The 21,928-nt window shown below is 37.0% G+C and overlaps 1 protein-coding gene across 15 annotated transcripts in view; it reads right to left on the bottom strand.

Annotated features, from left to right (window-relative positions):
• RALGAPA1 (Ral GTPase activating protein catalytic subunit alpha 1) overlaps nucleotides 1-21,928 on the bottom strand; it is a 134,789-nt gene that overhangs the window by 9,387 nt on the left and 103,474 nt on the right. For all 15 annotated transcript variants that reach the window (XR_012586749.1, XM_074585179.1, XM_074585178.1 and 12 more), the window contains one exon: nucleotides 572-696. Coding sequence is in view for 14 of the 15 variants with exons in the window: in XM_074585179.1 (XP_074441280.1) it covers nucleotides 572-696 (125 nt within the window). In the remaining variant the exon portion in view is untranslated. The remainder of the gene's footprint in view (nucleotides 1-571; nucleotides 697-21,928) is intronic.

The following is a 21,928-nucleotide window of genomic DNA, read 5'->3' on the forward strand; positions in this document are numbered from 1 at the left end:
TATTTTCTTTTACCGATTTTCTCATTAGTAACTGAAAATGCAGTATCCTCTTATAAAACAGGTATTTTACTGGAAAACAAAAGTGACCTTAAAACCAGCTTTGCAGCTAATAACCTGGAAACAAAATTGATGACTGCAAGGCTCTCAGATTTGCAATTTAAAACTTTATGTTCTAAAAATGTAGCAAGCCTTGAAACTTTCTTATAGGGAAGGTGTACTTAGATTAAAGAACGGATCTACCTGAACCAGCCTGGAGGAAGGAGAACCAACGCTTCCACAGAGACTTTATACAGGGGAACACGGTAAAATTTACTGTAAAAATGCAGCGTCTGGTTGCTATATTAAAGCAGCTAGCCAAATCTTAACGCCAGGCACTGGCTCACGATGCCGGGCAACAGAATAAAGATTTAAAAGCAACTTTGCCTAGGTTCTCAAATACGTACATACAGTCTTTCAGAGTAATGGTACTTCTTAACGATGTGCCAAGGTCTGAACTTTTAGTCTTTATAAGTAAGGATACTGCATTTCAAATAAAATTGTACAAAAACAGTTCCTTTCCTGTAATTCTTACCTGTCTCTGAGGGCAAATGGTGGTAAGGTGCTGGACAGAAAACCTGAGCAGCAAAATCCTCGAAAGTTGTAGGCTCTAGATGATGTTGAACAATTGTTTGCAGGTATCGTGCTCTCTCTTCGTAACTGGTTTAGCCAAGAGTTAAGGAGCAATTTATATCATGTACTAGAGCTGCTAAATATCAGTGTAGTAATTAAAAAATATTGGTTTTGTTAAATACATATCACGTATTTCAGTGATTGTACAGACTTATTTTTAATTCTTTACATAACTATGATATCATCTGATGCACTGAAGTAACATTAACTGTAAGATAAACACGATTAATGTAAACTTTATGGTTCAACTATCTTTTTTTCACGTGTGATGCAAAACTTTGTGAATTTTTTTTTTTTTCAAACACCAGCAACTTAAATACTCTCCTTTAAGTAACTGATTTGGTTGTACTCTGGTCACAAATAAATATAAAAATGTTACCATTTTTGAGAGGTATAGCATGAAAAATAATGTTAGCATTAACAAACTAAGGGATTTTGCACTCTTCCATAACAAGCTGCTTCCATAATCCCTACATACACACAATCGCAGTTAAGATAAATACATAGCGAAATTTGAGTATTGGAAAAAACATCTCGTCAATTACGCCGTTAAAACAAGCAAGAATATTTGCAAAGAATCCGCAGGACCCTTAAATACTGGCTAACAGGGTGTCGGCAGGGCACTGACAGCAAAATACTGTACTTCTTCCTTTTCCCTGTGTTCTCCCTCTCTGATATTATTGACAAGAGCCCGGTATCTTGAAGTGTTGTTGCTTTTGAAGAACCCTCTCCAGGCTCCTTGTTCCAGCAGGCCTGATTGTGCTGTTAGCACAGAGAGAGCGAGAAAAAGAGAGAGTATTTCTGCTGTTCATGAAAGCAACTATGGAAATGGCTGTCAAAATGTAGAGCAGCAGGCAGCAACATACAATTATCAAGAAAAACTACCATGCTGACTTCATGCCGCATAGTTCCTGAACTGAGAAATCGGTTAACCTTTTCTCTCACAACTTCCAAACTCCTCCAGCTGCACTCAATACGTTGAATGAGGGGAGACCTTCTCCAGTTATCTTATAGAACCAGAGAGTGATCAGAAATTTTTCCTGGCATTTACACTTCTGCACACTTTTTTTTCCGTATTTTATTTGCAGATAGGGAGATAATTTTCTTCTTACATAGTTCTGTTTTCTTTTCCTAAAAAAAAAAACCCAAATAAGTCAGGATGCTGTGGAGGAATGTACTCAGGAACAGTTTCTTGAAGGTTCTCGGTTCTGATTTCAAGTCTGCTGCTCTTTTCGGGGAGGGCAGGGGCAGTGAGGAAATCACCTTTCTGACTTAATTTCACCATCTGTGAAAGGGGGATAATGCTATTCTTGCACACATTTTTAGCAATCTAAACATAAAAACTGCATTACAAGTGATAAGCATTTTTAATAACTTGTGCTAGCATAATAAATAAATAACAATGCTACTTTCAGTTATGACAAGCAATAAAATTCTCAGCCCCAAATTACAGCTGGAAACAACACCCTTCATCTTAGCTTTTAAAACTATACTTCAACAATTACAGAGCTTTTCCTATGAAACCTTTTTGCAGTTGCTTTCTGTACAATATTTACAGTAGATTTTGCATTATATCTAAATATGAAAAAAACATATAGTGATTATATTATCTGAAAACAACTTCTAGTGAATAAACTGATCTTCATTGTACTTCCTTAGACCACAACTTAGCTAGACAGCGAAACCGGGAAACAATTTTCCCTCCAAAATCCATGTTCCAAATTCTCAGCAGAACTCTCCAGACGGAAAAGCTATAATAGAAGCACAGGGACAAGAGAAAATATAAAAATCTCCCATTGTAATGGTTCTTAGGTTGGGGGATAAACACAGTATTGAGCCTTAACAGAGGAGAGTAATATAGCACAGTTTTTAAGAGGCTATGTATAAGTGGTAGAGGATGAAACTGATGGTTGAAGTCTAAATAATACTACATATCTCACAACTTGTTGAAAAGCACTTTTTTCATTGGGGGAGATTCACAGCTGCTGAATTTTCTGCAGTTAATAGAGTCCTTTGATTCACAGCAGTGCCCCTTGCACAAAAAATACTGGCCTTTGTGTATTACCAGAAACTAATTTTCTATTTGGCTGAAAAGGGAAAAATGGGGTTATTGCTTCTCCCTCCTACAGAGCTTTTCATTATGCCTGATGCACTCAACTTCTAAGCTCTTCTGAGAAAAAAAAATAACTGAAGAGGCAAGAGGTAGAAAAATGAGCTTGTTAGCACATTAGAAGTGAAGTATCTTGGTGGGCCCTAGAAATTCCCAGTGGTGTGTTAACTTATCACTCTATGCATGCTGGCACTGATAGTCTCCCAATTGATCACTCTCTTTTCGCACCAAAGGTGCTGCCAGGAAGCAAAGGCTGAAGGCCCACAGGAGAACAGGCTGCTATCAAAACAAGCTGTTTTTAAAAGTCTGCTTGAATGGGTAAAATGTTTCATGAAAAAGTAGGGTGGAGACACCTACCTGCTTTTAAAATGCTCTACTTTCAGAGGTCTCTAAATGAAACCTTTTAGTTTATCCTATTATATCCAAAGCTTATACAAGAATAAGACTAAAATGAAGGAAAGTTACTGTTTTGAACGTGACAAGGACATTCCCATTCTCCAATCTAGGTTCCTATCTCCTAACCAAATAAAGAAGTCTCGACACAGATGCTGACTGAGGAAGATAATGATGTTTTCATTACACAGCGGAGAGGACGTGCTTGTATCAGTTCTAGAAGTCTAATTCAAATGCACGCTTAGTACACCCAGAGAAAAATAATTCAGCTAGCCAGGTTGCCATTCGTCCTAACAATCCAAAAAACCATCTGCAGCTTGTTAAAAACAGAACCCCGCTTAAAAACAAAACAAAAATCTGATGCAAACACCAAGTCCAAAGCTTGGTGTATTCTGCACTAAGAAATGACACGCTCTCCTCAGAACCCCTCTTCTGTATTAGAGACTGAGCAGCTGAGCTTCTAATACTTTTATCTTCTATTCACCTATACTTCGAGAACATTCTAGTATTTTAAAACTCTGTATTTGTATGCTTTTGTGGCTGAGATAATCTAGTTCTATGCTGTGCTTGAATGAAACTATCTGCAAGTGACCATAAACCCACGGTAGTTAATTTCTACATTACTTCTAATAGGCTAGACATTTATTTCTTTAAAACACTGCTCTCTAGGGAAGAGTTATTAGCACCTACAAATTGAGTGGCACATACAAACTCAATGGCTAGTAATAATAGGGCAATGCAAGCTGTATTCTTACTGTGAGTGGATGTTGCCACTGGCATCAGCAATTAAGATGGAATGGGAAGGATGCACAGATAAACCAATGGAGAAAGACTCTGGCACAGAGAGTGACTAAACACTTAAACAACAGTGTTGTGAGCTTTCTGCTTCTGAAGAAGGTGCTAACTGGAACAAAAGAGAACAGATAAAAAGGTAACATACACATTAATTATACAGGCAGTCACCCAAATCTGTCAGCTAAAAACTTGAAGATATGTAATTCGCAAAAAGCATAATGAAAAACCTAATAACTTAATTATACTTTTTCAGAAGATATTTTTTCTGAAAAATACAATAAATACAAGAAAAAAAATCAAGTATTGTACCTTTACAGGTCACTCAGGTTGCAGTCATTGCAGCTAAAATTTCATTTGCATTACAATCCATTTTACTTATTCTCTTAATCTGCAATTATTCCTATTAATACTGAAAACATGCAATTTTTTTAGACCTCTTGATTTGCACTTGGGAACAAGCACTGAAATCCTGGCTGTCAGATCACCTACTTACGATTGATCTGTCTGAAAAACCACATCCCATGTCTTCACCTAACAGCTCTCCGTCACTGTTGACGGGATCACTTTCTTTTCTAACTCAAGCTCTGCTTAGGTTCCTATGGCCAAATACATCTACATCTTGCAGATGCTTTTTACATGATCTAACCTAAAACTTTTTTTAGCCATCTACACAAATAAATCATCCAGGCTCTTACTTCACACCTCAGTTACTGCCCTATCTTTTTCTCTGACCTCAGCAAATGAATTTTATTCCTCCTTATATCTACTCCAAGCATTGCAGAGCCCGCTTTCTGAACGTACTGGTAGGATGGGGCATTCTCTTCAGATACCACCATCAGTCTGCCGCTCCCTAGCACACAGGCAGGCTACTTTTTTTAACTTCATAGTCCATACCTATTTCATCAATTTTATCAAAACTACTCTCACCTCCAGTCAGTTCACACAGGCAGCCACACTCACGTTGACATTTTCAGACAGGTACTTTTGTACTTTCTTCCACATGGCTTCTTACGCCTAGCATCGGGTCTCCGTAAGGGTCCACAAAACAATTCCCCCTCAAACTCTCCCACACTTTGTTACAGTGCTTATCTAAAAAGAAACAAAGAAAATACCTTGGAAGATTTAAGTCCATTGCTGTGTAGGTCACACAACTATTCATACCATCTACTATTGTTATCTGCCTTCATTCATTGTCTTCAGTTTTATACTTGGCTTTTTTACTTCTGGGGGACAAACAACATCTGCCTTGTGCTGTACTCCACCTCAGGATAATGAGACTGGGGTCTATGGTAAAGATATGTGTGTGCCACAATAATACAAGCAAAACAGCTTTCCTCCTTGCATCTTCATCCACCATCATAATCTTTTTCCTTTATATCCAAAACAATTCCCTCATATTGCCTTTTTTTTTTTATCCGTGGCTTTGTCATCATTCAATTTGGTGAGGAAATCTCTTTGCTACGTTTCCCCACATCTCCAGTTGTTTAGTCTTTGTTTTTCCTTTCCTGTAATTTTAACCATGCAATCTCCACAAAATCCCATACTACCCACTGCTCAGCCTCTTCTACTGTCTCCATCTTTCAAGTCCTTCTGTTGAATTCACCTCCTCATAGTCATTCCCACAGATTTATTGCGTCATTCCAACTAAACTTTTTCTTTCCATTCTTCTTATTCCCACCTCTCTCAGACTTTAGAACAAAGTCTGCCTGTAGGTTTTAGAACTGAATAAAATGCATTACAACAAATCTACCTAGCATTTTGCAGTAAAAGAAGAGTGGATGTACCATTACTAAGTTACAATCATCCAGAGAATACCAATCCTAAAATGCCATTAACCTGAGGCTGAAAAAAATGAAGAAAGAGCAGTTTCAACATGGTGTAAAATTTCCAAGCCTTTAATTAAGAGTATGACACTTCACAATTCTGTGATCTAAGCATCTAAGTGCTAGACTCACAAAAGGGCTGGAGAAGAAATCCTAGTGCCTGCTCCAAAGACCATTTGATAACAACCGCTTCCTGAGCAGGGAGAGGAATCTGGAGTCTCCTCTCCCAGGAAAGTACCGTAACCATTAGGCTATACAGACGAGCATGTACTGTGATTCAGAGGAGATCATATTTTATGAAACGAAGAGCAATTTCAGCAGTGAACGGAGTGTGCCTGATTACAAAATGTCCTCAGTCTCAATGGTTCGAACAGTTCTGTAAGAGGCAGGAGATGTGGCCTCAAAATTGGAAACCGCTCTCTCATTTCCTGGCTGATTGATATAACTAGGGAGTTACCTCCTGTTGTGTTTGTGTGGGCTCTAATCCAGCGAGCGTTCCTTCAAAACTCTTAGCATTGCTGCCCTACGGGTCAGATGAGCAAAGAAATACCTACCCACTCAATGGACAGAGAGAGGCATGAACTGGGCGTTTGGCTGTTCAGGATACAGAGAGGACTCGGGCAGCTCCGGTGCATGCTAAAGTGGGCAGATCTCCAGGGAAGGGCGCAGCGAAAGCTTTAGATACCTGTGAACTTCAGAGGCATCCAAGACCAAGCATTTGCTGTGGGGAGATTCTCGCCACCTGTGTTTTAGGCTCAGGCACGTGTAAGGCTAGTCGGGAGAAACGTGGGTCAGACTGACAGAGTAGTTACATGCCTCACTGCTCTCGAGACTTTTGGAAAAATATACAGAAAACTTTTTATCACGACAGATTTTCCCAGCAGCTTCTGGAGTGAAGGATTATGTTGGGGAACCTACTCAATGGCACAACGTTAAAAAAAGGGCTGAAGAAACGCACAGTTCATTAATACACTAAAACAGTGATGGAAATATTTGTAATGTCCTCTTTAAATAACCACTATCTCATTCATTCAACAAAAGTTAAAAGGAATGCATTTGTAAAGTCACCAATGGCAGAAACCCCGTACTTTTCCAAAAGTCAAAAGAAAGTACTTTTAATTTCAGAAACCACAATAAAATGTTATGCCTCAACTTCCATTTTAGTAGATAACTTCAAGATGATTTTAAATGCAGCAAGGTCACCGCAGTTCAGGAAATACCCTAGAACTATGAAGTTGCAAGTTGTAAGTTCAACAATGCTGCAGGCATTTCTACATCCCTACTGATGGGCTGGTCAAGTCCAGGGACTGATAACACAATGTGTTTGGTTTTTTTCTTTTTAAGAAAATAAAAAAAGAAAGGTTTTGTGAAAGGGAATAAAGATGTGGGCTCTTCACTCAATTTTTTTTCATTACTGTGTCCCCCATGTCAGAAAAACTGAACAAAAATGTAAATGAGAAACTTCCATGAATGTTTTGTTCATAAATCTTCCCTCCTGTTGCTTATGTGTGCATCTGTATCTATATCTGTGCACCACTGTGTAGTATATCGCAATATAACTATATATTGGAATATGTGACCACAATACTGACAGAATCCAGTACCTGAGATTCTTTGATTCTGGTGCTAGAAAAAAAGGAGTTTTTGACGATCACCTAGAAATACCTCTTAGAAAAAAGCCAAAGACTGCATTTCTAAATAGCAAGATGGACTTTTTCAGGTTAAATTACAAACTGCTGTCAGAAATACATATACAGCTGCATCTCTAGCAGTTCTGACTGTTAGCAAAATCATCTAAGAAGTCAATATATATTGATATGATTGTGGAGAGTACGACTTTGTCAGCTAGGCATTTGGAAAATAATTTAGACAAGCAGAAACCAAAGCACTGCTCCATCCTTAACTGGAAAATGAAAATCCTCCACCCAGAGATACTCACTTGTAGGATCAATGGACATCTACAAGAGGTTTTCTAACTGCACGTATACACTATTTATACAAAAAGAGATTAACAATATTTTAAGAAAAGCTACATAAGCTGACACCCTCCTGTTTTCTACATTTGCCCCCTCAGAAAATTTAGAAGCACACCTTTTCTAGAAAAAACCCAGATCTGTGGCATTGTCAACATACAAAAATGCTCCCAGAATATTAAAGGCCAAAGGAAACAAAGAAACAGTGAGGCACAGTGAACGGCATATGCTGGTAGGAGATTTTAAGTTTCTTGCTCCTTGGCCTGAAAAGGTGTGCAAACCCCACAGAATTAATTGCTACAGTTTGAGGTACTTAAAATGATGAAGCCATCGGTTTTATTTGGCACATCTTTCCCAGCAAATTACAATTCCTGACGTCAAAATGTGAAAGGAGGACTGCCTCCAGCAAAAAGATAAGAAGTACAGGTTAGGACGAAGGCTATACAGAAGCTGAAAGGAAGAGTTAGCCATAGCAGAATTGGGGTTCTAAAGGCAGACAGGACAAAACCCACAGATCACAGAAATGGAAGTTTTTTTTCTGGGAAATCTCACTCTGAAAGAAGAGATTGTGCAGTGGTTGTCAAACCAGCTGAACTCATACTGAGTTGCAGCAATTTGTACTCTTTGTTGGCTCTTAGAATTAAGGATGTAAGTTGGGCTGCTATTGATCCAGTGTTGGAAGCCCTGCAACTAGCTGCGTTTTGTATGTAGGTGGGTGATAAGTATCAACTGGCCACACTGAGAGGAATAGTTAAAGTTCTCTCCTATTCTGAAAAGTGACTCTGTAGAAGTGGCATCATGGTGTTCCCTATTTATTGCATTTCAGCAATTTCCACATCTAGTTTGCACAGTATACAAATAAAAAGATATTTTTTTTTCCAGCTGCAACTTCTGTTTACTCAAGTCAACTTGAAATCTCAAAGTTAGCCTGGGTTCTTTTCAGTTTCTTAAATACTGCCAATATTGAAAACGGCATATAAATCACAGAATTGTATCATAGAATTGTCAGGGTTGGAAGGGACCTTAAAGATCGTCTAGTTCCAACCCCCCTGCCGTGGGCAGGGATATATTTTGCTCCATGCATCTGTTTACACAACTATGCTCTAAATGAAAGCAGCTTCTGCATATGCAATTGGAACTTAGCCACAACACTGATGATTCATAAAGCAGAATTCAATTCATGCCCATCATGTCTGATGCAAGTTATTTAGGTGAAAGGGAAGAAAAAAAATTACTATGCTTGACACTATTAAACAGGCAAAAGGAAGATTTTATAGTCTTTAAGGTGATTTTTTTCTCTACTGAAACCATATGCTCAATACTAGTGACAGCACTTTTGCAATAAAATGTAAGAATATATTTTCTTACTCATAAAAATGGAACATAAAACTCAGAGAAATCAAAGTTGTATTTTAAAAGTAAACTTCTAGAAACATTCTAGAACTGCAGAATGGACTCAGTGTTAATGATCCAAAAATCACTAATTTTAAGAAGTAATGTATATATGACAATCTACGAATTAATGTGGATCTCTCATTTAAAAAAAGAAAATAAATATGAAAAACAAGTAGCAGATTAAGACTGTAGGATTTAAGCAAACATCAAATATAATATCTAACACCTTTAATAAAAACCTTTTTCAACACAAGTTGTAACTGCAAAAGGGTTTTCTGAGGCCATTTCTGAGGTATATTTCTTCATGAAGAAAATAAGGGAATATATAATAGATAAATCCATACAAATTAATCTCATCACTCCAGATCTTGCAATTTGTTTCCAATGTATATAGTTGCATCATTCTTTAAATAAAGACAATGAAAATTAATTTTCATTTTTTACCCTACTAAAAAGTTCCACAAGTCTGTGATAAATTAAAAGTTATTGGGCAAATTATAACAACACATACTTTTGCGATTTAGAGGCTTTTATCTTTAAGGGTACTAATCTTACAGCTAAAGGAGATTACTTCCAGTATATCTATCCTATGGTTAAATGGTTAAAAGTCCTGCAAGGTAAGCATAGGTTAGATAAAGTTGCAGCCACTGAGTGCTTCCAACTCAATGCTATTACTTTCTGTCTAGTTTACTAACACATTATGTATTGAAAGGCCTTGACTTTATATGAATTTATATATAAAAAAAAAAAAATCTTGATTTTTGCAAGTGTGAGCACTTTCAAAATTGCTAAATTACTGCAAGAAATTGTAATTGATGCTTACATTTTCATTGGAACACCCAATACATTTAACATTCTGCAACACCATCCTTCTAGGAAAATCCTTGATATATTGTTTATTTTTGTGTTGTTCCACCAGATCTTACAGCTAACCAAATTCTTCAGTGGTTTATAACATCATCTAGGAAGAAAAAGCTGTGATTCATCAGTGCAGACAAAGCTGGGCTTTAATCCATTCCTATAACCATATTGCCAAGTCTATATTGTTTACATTGCGTCTCAATTAAGAGACAGGCAGGACACCTGGTACTTCTTTATCTAAGTCCCACGGGCTGCCAGATGACTCAAAATCCATAACAGGTGCTAAGGCAGTGTGAGTGTAGCACCATTAACACAAGCTGGAATTGGATAAAATTTGGACTGTGCTTAACCACTTAAAACACTCAATTATGAAATGAAAAATGTAACCACTCTGCACCAAGCTCCTTTACAAAAGGCCCTTATCGAGATACACAGAACTAGGGCGCAAGTGTAATGGACTTAACATAAATTTTCAATTTTAGTATAAACATTCTCCAGAATTAAATGATAAAAACCCCACCTGTATCAAAAAGTTATCTTCTTAAGATAACCATATAAAAATATTATGAGACTGTACTTACTGAATTGAATGAATTCTAATTCTAATCACCTGCTTAGACTGCAAAAAGGACAAAACTGATGCTCAGACTTCTAGCAATTTCAAAGTTAAGGGGAAAAAAATCTGAATTAACAATACTTACTGAATTTTTCAACTCTGTAGAACCCTGAAGTTATTTATTTTAAGGACTCGAGGAAATGAAAACATCTTACGGAAGGATTTGAAAACCAATGAGGTTTAAGTGAAAAACTATAGGATAAAAGATATTCCTTTGCAGTGAAAAATCCCAGTGTAGATCTCTCTTCAGCACTTTTTCCGCTAAGGTGACTGAACTAAGTATTAAGCTTAGACACTGACAGAACACACCTCATGAGAGAAAAAACGAGTATCAGAAATTTTACAGTGGACAATTACTTAAGAACTATCTGTATCTAAACATGCAGTAATCAAATTAAGTTTCTATTTAATATTGTAATTATCAAGAACACAATATAGTGATTTTATTACCAGAGTAAGCAGTAACAAAGTACAGTAAACTGTCATTTAAGACAGTGTCATAGTATCTACGATAAGCAGCATATTGGCTTAAACTAATGCACTATATGCCTCTAGGGAATGACAGGCTCAGAGACTGGATTTTAACATCAGAATCTATCCATTAATCTTGACTTAAATATAATCTACTCTGCAGTAAGAGGAAGAATGGGCATTCAATGAATTATCTGTTTGAAATATAGCAGAAGCATATTAACACAAACATATAGTAGAAAGTCTCAGCTTCAGTACCATTTATTGTGTATTGTTGGTTTTACAAACCCTGAACTGCATTTTAGCATGAAATTAGAAAGATAGTACGATCAAATGGCTAGCAGTATCGGAGGGACGAATACCTCAACACTGTAACAGATTACTCATTAAATTTACTGGCTGTGTGGTTAGAAGACTAATGACAGTATTTACAAATACCCCACTTGCCCATGTTTTAGTAACAGGCTATGGAGGTGAAAACAAACAGTGAAAGAAACATTGCTGAAGCCCTTACGCAGGCAGAATTCCTACTCCAACTTCCAGGGAGGACCAGTCTTACTAATGTACCCAGGATGAGAATCGATGAACCTAGAAGGTATGTCGTGCTAATTGTTTTGAAGCCCATTAGGGCTGCCACTGCTCCAGGCCCTCTTTGGAGGGATGCTCCTGCCGGCAGACAGAGCGGCTCGCAGGCAGCCGGGGGAGGCAGAGGGCCAGCGGGCCACGGGACTGAAGTTTATTAAGGATGTGGCACCAAATGTGCCAAGGAGAGACGTTAAGGGGCTGCGGTCCTCGCTTCATCCCACAGATCATGTGGAACAGTACAGGCCAGGGGGAACTGCAGCCCCACGTACCCACTCCTGATTTTGGGAGAGGGGTTTGTCCCCACTCTGACACGCAGCATTGCATCAGTTTTAACTCAGGTAATTAAGGGTGATGAGCGTAAAAATACAGAAGCAAAACTGGCTCTTCGTTCTCTGGTATTAGCATGAATGCTTGAGCCCACGGTTTTCATACATTCAAATATTTTAATTTCTACCTTAAATACTTTCTCTGCATATATAGACAGATTTACTGATGAGAGAAACAGTAAAGAAAATGCCTTTCATGAAGACACCACTACAAACTGTAAAATTATACAAATAAAACTTATATTAATATTAAATATTGTCCAGTGAAAAGACTGCACGTACAGATACGTATTAATTTGCAATTCCACACTACATAGTAAAAAAGAAAATGCCTCTCATGAGAAATTTTGCCACTAATTCCATTCTGTACTTCAATAAACTTTACAACTACCTTTCTTTTTCCCTTTTATAGTCAAAGAGAATGTTTTCTCTTTACCCTGGCTTGCCACAGTACCAGTACGAGATAATCTACTTATAAGTCTCTTCGGAGGGCAGTAAAGTCGATTTTAAAAACAATTTTTAAAACTCAAAGACAGGCTTCTTCTATTTAAATGAAGAAAACAAATATTAATTTTCGGTCACTTCTCTCTTTCTTTATTTTGAAGGGCAATTAGTAAAGCAGCCCCTTCGCCCTCCTCCCTAGTGCTGTCAAGCTGTTGAGAGCAGTTTGCGGCACTACAATGGTACTATTGTGAACGCAGCCTGGGCTTCCTTCCCACAGAGAGTTAAATGGGCAGTTCCTGCTGCCCATGATTGGTGTCCAGCGAAACAATACTTAAGAGCCAGGTTTTATCAGTTCCACGCCAAAGAAGTGAAGCCAGGGAACCCAAGCCTTCATATCATGCTGAACCATATGCCAACCCTGCTGGCCCCAAAGGTTTATCACTAAGAATCAGGATCCATCATGTCCCCTGTGAAATTTCACTTCACATACCTTCTGTGAAATGCATGGCTTTGCTGAAAACTGACCTTTTTCCACAATTGGCATGAACAGATGGATGGTAACTATGGTTTGGCAAGCAGAAATTAAAAGATTTTCTAATAGCCCGCATTCTTCTATGTTTGGGAGGAGAAGCATTCAGAAGGAGATAGATATATTTGTGACCCACAGATCTATTCAGGTGCAGTTAATCAGCAATTAAACTATTTTCTCAATGTCTAGAAAGTATACTGAGATTAATTTGATTGGCCAGGCTATGATTAGGACTCATGTCCTTCGCACTACCATATGGTAATTCCAATTAGTGTAATACTAACTTTTAATCCTTGCTTTATGTCAGTTTATTCTGTCTTTCTATTAAGTATGTGGCACATACAAAATAAACTATATACATACACTTTTTTTGTTATAATTTTGACCTACTTAATTAGCGAACATTGTTACATGAAGTATATTCCATCTCCAGCTAGATATTTCTATACACCAACAAGTATTATATAAAAGCCCTTTTTTCAGTAACTGAAATACAGACCTGTAGGAGAACAAAGACAACCAATGTGCTAGTTTCTATTAATCTCCTCTTTTTTTTTTTTTGGTACCTATCATCTTCTAATCCCCCTGTTGGCACTGGAAAACATGCCCCAACTGTCTTGATTACCAGATGTAGAACGACGCAGAAACAGTTTGCCAGTATCTTATTCAACTCACCCGAAAGCATCATTCTACTTCGAAGACATTACTGTTTGTCAGTTTTGCTTGTTACAAATTATCTCCCACATTTCCCACCAATTTAAATATCAGAATCAACCATACACAATATTATATACTTATTCTTTATATAGACACAGCTTTTGGTGTTTTAACATACAAATCTTTCAAGTTGTTTGCAAGTCACTTATCTGTTATCAGGGTTGAATTTATGACTAGAAAAGGATTAAATCAATAAACAATGCTGTCTTTTACAACATAAAAAATAGGTCTTAAATAGTTTAAAAACATTTCCTTCTTTAAATCTTAGAAACATCAGGAAAAATTGTTTAACCTTCCCTGCTTTTATTCACAGACTTCTGAGAGCTATCAAAGAAATCTGTATGAATTTTAACACCTTAAGGGGGCAAGAGTCTTAACATTTTAATAAAGGGCTTTTGTTATCCAAAATGTTTAATTAATTAATAAGGCTAAGTAGGTATTAACAAAAAACCTGTCACTTTGTGTTACACACAAAGCAATCAACTCTGCATAAGATTGAACTAGTTCATCTTTTTCATTCCAGTTTAAGGACTCCCAGCCTTCTCCCTGCAAATTTTTGTTTAAGAGGGATCTATATGCATTTAAAACACATTTTGTATCGAAACAGTGATTGCTCTACTAACTTCCAGCTTACAACATACAAAAATTTCCTACCTTAAAAAGATGCAGTGACAAAGAAGAACTTCCCTCCCGCAAGCGATCTGTACTGACAAATCCAAATTCAGAAGTTCTAGGAGGCTGATAAAGCCACTGCTTTTCAGGGTAGCCCACTGACATCCCTTTATTCTAAAACTGAATGCCGCTGGCACAAGCCTACCCATATTTTATACAGAAATCAGCAGAACCAATACTCCCCCCTCAGATGGGTAAACTAAGTTTATGAAAGAATGCAGAAGTAAAAGAACTTACAATATATTTTTCTTAACAGTACAAGAAGATTTGAGTCTCCCCCATAACTGTCTACAACATCAACAGAGCACTCAGCCCTTTATAAGTGCAATTATTAGTAGAAAATTGTATTACTAGAGTCAATCAATTTTGTCTCATGCGGTATTTTGCTTTTTACCACTTTCAAGAGACTCATGCATTTCATTATGGTAGAGTAACTAATAAATAAAGCTGTACTACTAATTAAAAAAAACAAGTTACAGATACCATGTCATGACAACGTGATAACATTATTAACCTTAAACTCATGTGCTTCCACTATACCTCTTGAACAGGTGCTCCCAGCGTCCTAGCTGCTATCTGCAGACAGCCCCTAAGAAGAGGCAGAGACAGAAGAGCTACCTGGGGTGGAGAAGGCAGGCTCTGTGGGATTAGAAGCAGGGCAATTACTGAAGAAAATGTGTTTACCTGAACATGTACAAATCCAGAACTGCTGCTAAGAAAGGGATGTATGCGTGTTTTGCAAAAAACCTCACAGGCTATGTACATGAACATATACTACGTTACAATATAGCTTTCAAGCCTCACACTTCAATTTATTCCTCGTATTAAAAATGCATGAAAACCAATTGAAATGATGTGTATGAAAATGCAGTAAAGCCAGCAGCTTGGTACACACATCTGCAAGTATTTCTCCAGCAGTTATTTGAAGTGTCTATATGACAAACACTAAGGCAAGAGTTTAAAAACCAATCACAAATGTTGGTTCAATCAGTTGTCTCTAGTGGCTAAAATCAAAGGCATTTAAAGTGATGCTTTGGAATTATTCATTGCAAAACAATCCTATTCTTTCAACAGGTAACTAATAAATGATGGCTGAGAACAGGCTTGCACTACCCCTGAGGTCCAATTGTTACCCAGAACACTGCCTACTTTTGCTCCCTGGTGTTGCATTTTAACTCTAATTGCATGATCAAGCCAATAAATTGGACTCAGGGGACAAAAAAACACTACAAAAGTACCTACTCTGACAAAACCAGAGGTTGCAAGAAAATGCACTTCAAACAGAAGTGAGGCAAGACGAGACAAGCGGAGGAGAGGTATCAAGGCTTGAAAGACAGTCATTAATACTGACAGATTACTGTAATTCTGGCTGTCAAGGTGATCGATTTGAGCAGCATATGCCAATCAATACTCTCCTCATTTACTGAGCAGCATTAGATATATAGTTGGGTAAGACGTCCCTAAGACAGGATTTCAAGCCATACTTAACGAACATAAATAGCACAATTTATGCTTTGGAATCTTAGCTGTTTTTTCATTTGGTTTTTTTTTAATTGGGCAAACTTCAGTGTGATGTTATCCACACAAAAGTTACTTTAGATTATGCTATTACACCACATTGCCATTATCCATACAATTACTTTATGTGAGATATTTCAAACTGTACTAATTTTCTGTATAACAGAACACTAATCTTGAATTATGAACATTCTTAAATGCAGCAGTTAAATATTAAGTATTGTACATTTTGCTTTTTTTGCATTAGCGGTTTGCCATTCTGAATACTTTAGCCATCCATGGTTTATAAGAAACCGAATCTTCCTGGTATTTCCTCTGGAATTTTCCTTACAGTAGTCTCATATTGTTCAAATATACTTGTGACATCAAAGGAAAACACATTAATTGGATGTATTAGTCCAGGGGAAAGATCTATAAAGATAATAAAAATAACTACTACTGTCATTGCACACCTACAAGTAAACACACGCATGACTCTATATAGAGATATAAAACCTTCCTCTTATATTTAGGTGTTCTTGTAATGCACAGAGAAACTGTTACGTAGGATTCCTGGAAACTGAAATACCTGAAGAGTCCCTTAAAACAATCAGTCCCTTAAAACAATAAATGCCTTGGAAATCTTCAGTTTTTCATATTTTACCATTGTACGCAGGCATTTAATTAATCACATTTTGAATTATTAAAAGATCAAGTGAGTTGTCAGCAGAACTAGGATTTGGGAGAACAGCAAAACTGAGCAAGTCAAAGTACAGCAAAGACTGAACACCATATTCTCTACCTTGTGATTCTTGCTTGAACTTGGAAAACAATTTCCGTTGCTAAACAGTAAAATAGATTTTAGAAATAACTCTATTTTCTTCTGGAAAAAAAACAGCGGGGGTCATATGATGAACTCATCCATGGCTCTTACTTGAACTCCTATCAGATAAGTCTACGATGGTATGATTCAGGGATGGGATAAATATTCACTGAAATCCTGAAATTTTCAATTATTTGCTGTGAAGTATATGGAGTAGTATCTAAAAATTGTATCACGCATTATTTTTAATGTTTGTTTCTTCTCACCTGTGACGACAGAAAAATCAGTAAAAGGTACGTTAAAACCTTATTAAATGTCCTGCATCAAAATTGCACTGCAAGAAATATAGCAAAGTTTGCTGAGAATCTTGGCATATGTCAGTTCAAAGAAATTCTAAACCAGAACATATTAGAAGAGTAATTATAATGGCATGCATTATTCCTCTCACTATACCAAAATTAACTTAGTGGCACTGTGAAAAATGAACTCATGATACATATTTAAGGACAGAGCGCACCCCTTATGCCTTTTCCATTTGATACAGAGTCATTGATGCAGTATTGCTGTATTCATTTTTTTTGTCTTGCAGATGCTCATGCATCTATAAGATAGAAAACTTAGAGGAAGGAAAAGTGGCATTGCCAAAAATCAGCGCTTTCCAGCTTTTAACTTCTAAATTTCTGTATTAGTGAGAAATCTCCAAAATCTTTACAAATTCCAGTTTGAGAATGTAAACCAAACAAATATTCTTAATTAATTGAGACAAATGTGGCTAGAGAATTTGAAGAACACTCTTTGCTCACTGTATGTCCTTAACAACAAAGACTTTCTTTTTAAAGATAAGCTTTCCAATGTCTGCAGCTCTATCTTGAGGCAGGTGATGGTCAAGCCGGCACAACAAACAGTGACACTACCGGTTCCAATAAAACCCTTTCTTGGGGCAGCTGAGTATCACATCAAGCAAGAAACCTTCTTCTGAGCTGCGAGGTTTTTAGTACAGAGGAAATTTCTAACAAACCACTCAAACACATTATTTTATTCATAAAGAAGTTACTGTCTTGTCAGATACCATATGGGGTTAATATCTTCCGTTTCTCTGGAACACAACTGTCTAAAAAGGTTAGCTACAATACATCAAGTACCAACTGTTTAGAAATACAATGTCAAAAAAGATAGGGGGATATAAATTTTCCAGTTTTGATAAAAAAAGATTAATTTACCAAATCATTTAGTTGATTTATTCTAAAATATTTTGTAGATGGAATAATTCACAGAATTATATTTTTGCTATTTAAGCTAATCTCTTTCATACATAAAAAAAAAAGAAATGTAATGGGCTGAAGGATTGCTGTCATTAGGTGACAATTTTATAGATTACAATAAAAAGGTGAAAATTATGCTATGATCATTACATATATAGAAAACTTATATTGCAGGTGTTCTAGAGTTTCTACAAATTTCAGATTTAAAAGACGCTAAATATGATTTCTTGCTGTGTGTCTAGCTATATATTAGGTAGCATCCTTTTGGAGGGGAATACCACATAAGAGAGAAAGCATTACAGTGTCTATTTGTGATATTTGCACTAACTGCACTGCACGGTAAGTGCAGATAGTTCAGAATAATTGTTAACATTCCAAAATTTGTGTACAACGTGCAAAAAGTAACACAAGTTGTTTCACATTTGGAATTCCACTCCCACAAGGTTTCCAGTTGTTTTGTTGTATGATGTAAATAATTTTAACAAGTTGGATCCCTGGGGGTGCTTACTATGCTCAGTAAAGAACATTATCTTGGTGTAGCTCTTGGCAACTGGCTGACATCTGTTGCTTATTCAGGAAGATCAAGTAAAATTTTATATGAAGCCACTCTTCCTATTGTTCAAAATATTTAGTATTGACCCATTTCCTACACATGGTAGATTCTGAATTCAGAACGTGACAAAGTGCTTGCCATGAGTAAAACTAGTCCTTATCAGGAATTTCAATGCAATTTAGTAAATAAAGAGTATTTAACAATCCCCTAAATACTGGCCGCCTTATTCTACATCACAGTGAAAGTGATTGTTCTCAACATTCAGTCCCGTTATTACACCTGCAGTTAATGAGTCTTAGAAGTTTGCCAAGCCTACGTGCAGTTGGAGCATATTCAGGAGATAAGCATGTACTTCTGACAACGACAAAAGCCATGAGAAGAAGAACCACATTAGCTATGAGACAGAGAAGGGGGCACTGCTGCTTCATCAGCAAGACAATACAAGTATCACCTGCTACTGTGTGCATGTTTGCCGCCTGTTGGTGAGGGGGTACTGCTACAAGAAAGCCAGGCCACCAAAAGATAGCGAGGGACTGCAAAATCCTCGAACCAAAGCAAAATCCACAAATCAATGCAGAAACTCCCCCCAAAATGGCAATATTCTCTTCAAGCAGCTGCAGCAACAAAAATGTCAAGCATCAAGTTAAAGGAGGATACATGCCTGACTGATGTTCGATGATGAATTCAGTAAATTTTTAATCTTAAAATACTACTACAGTACAGAAACATATCATTACAGAATTCTGTGAAAAGAATAAAAACACAGAGCAGATGAAACCTTTAAAAATCATTAAAAAAAAATCAAATCTTCAAAATGTTTTGCTATCTGAGTTTGCTATCAGAAGTATCAAAACAACACCAGAAAGAGAAAAGTGACTGACAGAATCGGTCAGTCTCAGAAAGCTACATCAGACCGTACAATACATGCTTAAAGTCAGGGCACACTATAAAAGGGAGATGAGCAGAATTTCCTGTATCCACGCAACCATTATTATACTATTCACACATACTGCCCATTGCCACATCGTGATTAACAGACTAGTGCGATAAGGAAAAAGTTGCAATCAGGTTACATGAAGAGGACTGAATATCCCTGCTGATTACAAATGACAGCCGATTTTTTCAGTCAGGTCTGCACTTAGAAAATGCGCTAACTCGGAAAACGGATAAGCCTTTCCTTGGAAATAGGAGGGCCAAACTCAGCGCCACTTTCTTCACATCCCATACGCGAGCAAATCAACAGAGTTCTACTTTAAGAGTTTACCATGATCCATCCTCACCACAAACATCTGCAATGTGACATTGGAAATATTTTTCTAATATAGATAAGCACAGACGTGCATATCATCATCAGCTCCACCAATTATTACACAGTACGGTGAAATGAACCACACACCTGCAGGCACAGAGACATGCGTATCCTAATGCTGGCTTTGAAATTAAGCGAGCTAATACTAAAGCGTAGGGCTTGAAACGTGTTCTCTTTGGCAGAAGTCTCAAGCATTGTTCCCTCAAGATCCACATTAAACTGAATTTCTACTAACCATCATCAAAGTTCCTAATAAGCTAACACTGCTCCAGTCTATTAGATACTCGTAAGTAAACAAAAATTAATTTTGAGCAGATCACTTCAGAATTCCCTTTCACCGACATTGTTATGGTCCTTGGCATGTGGGAAGCCTTGAATATCAGCTTCACTTTTCCAGTTGGGGGTCTCCTTTTGGTGTACCTTCTGAAAAATAGCTTTTCTGTACCTTTTTCCCCTCCCTCTTCGAACATACTGTTTTCACCACGCTAAGCCCCCTTTTTCTTTGCTCCAGCAACTCTCCAACACAAGGAACGACCACCTTGGTCAATGAGTCCTGTCTCCACATGAGACATTAAGTCTGGTGGTGTCTCCAGAAAAGCTACTTACCCAGACCATAAAATTCTCCTGTCCCCACACCCTTCAGTCCACAACAAACTTAAAAGCCAGGAATGAACTGCTACAGCCATAGCTAAAATATGCCAGAGGAAAAAAATGGGAGACAGTAAAGACAACCCTTGATGTCTTCAATACCCCACTATTGCAGGAACGTAATTAAATTCAATTTTCAAATATTCCTAGTTAACACACCATGTCCATGTTACAAGAAACATCCACCAGCCTTTGCCATTCTTGTATGAGGGAAATTCCTTCTTGACCTCAAATCTGGTCATGGGTTGAGAACCAAGAGCACGACCATGACATTTTTAATTAAGAGTCTTTTAAGCCACTGAGAGCTAGGCCAAACTTTGAAGTTTAACATTTTTTTTGCTGTTCTCCACTCACACAAGTGACTCCACCATAGCCTAATTCAAGCCATGGAAGTTTGTAGAGTTTTTTCTAATTTCAAGGCAAGCAAACAGCATTTAAAGAACTGCCCACATGTCCATTTTAATTTTTAAAGTATTATACAAAGCACTGAGTATAAAATACTTCAAGCCAGGTGGAAAAAGAATTCCATCAACTACTTAACAAAGCTGCCCTTTAACATCAGTGTCCAATCAACAGGTGCTTCATAAGCTTAGCAAGTGATGATACGAAACCCACCAACCAATACTACCTAATATTAAATATATGTAACGCTTTCTGGTTATCGTGCTCACCGTATTAGGAGACAAATATCAACATTTTAATTGAGGCCACATTATATCATAAATGACACGCAGTGCTTTCATGCCTATAAAAAGTACAATCTGAAGAACCGATTTAAAAATGAATGTGCAATATGCGGCTCTTTGGAATTGGCCAATTCCTAGAAATTGAGCTGGCGAGCTACGTCCAAGGAATTTATTACAACTTCCATATTCTGAAAAGAAGTTTAAACATACAAGTTTGTGGGGTTTTTTGGTACTGAAAGTTTGTTATTTCAAAGTAAATTGTTTTACAATTGCTCATCACTATACATCAATATAATGCTATAAGCCATCACTTTTCATGGTATAATGATGATAATACATTTTAAATTCTTTGATTAAGCCACTTGAGTAATGACAAAAAGATCGGACCTTTCCAAACATAAAAATACAATGAATCAACACCTGTCATCTACAGAAATGGCACAAACGTCATTTAATGTGATCACATCAAAGACCATCCATCATTCATCTGTAAATCCACTTCATCATATCTAATCCAAAACTCTGAATATTAACAGTCAGCCTTAGAAAAACCAGAGTACTTTAGCAACAATCTATCACATGACAGATATAAGTATCTACAGCTTGGGTGGAAATTAAGCACAGAATTTCTTTTGGATCAAAATTTAAGATTACCATTCAATTTATGAAATTAAAAAATAGTATGTTCCTGTTGATTTAACTAACAGGTACATAACAAAACTCAGTCTTCAGAAAGGGAGAGCTGTAAGTGGCTGACTTACCTTATGTTTT

The sequence above is a fragment of the Larus michahellis genome, chromosome 4 (genome assembly GCF_964199755.1).
Source record: "Larus michahellis chromosome 4, bLarMic1.1, whole genome shotgun sequence".
In the NCBI taxonomy this organism is placed as follows: domain Eukaryota; kingdom Metazoa; phylum Chordata; class Aves; order Charadriiformes; family Laridae; genus Larus; species Larus michahellis.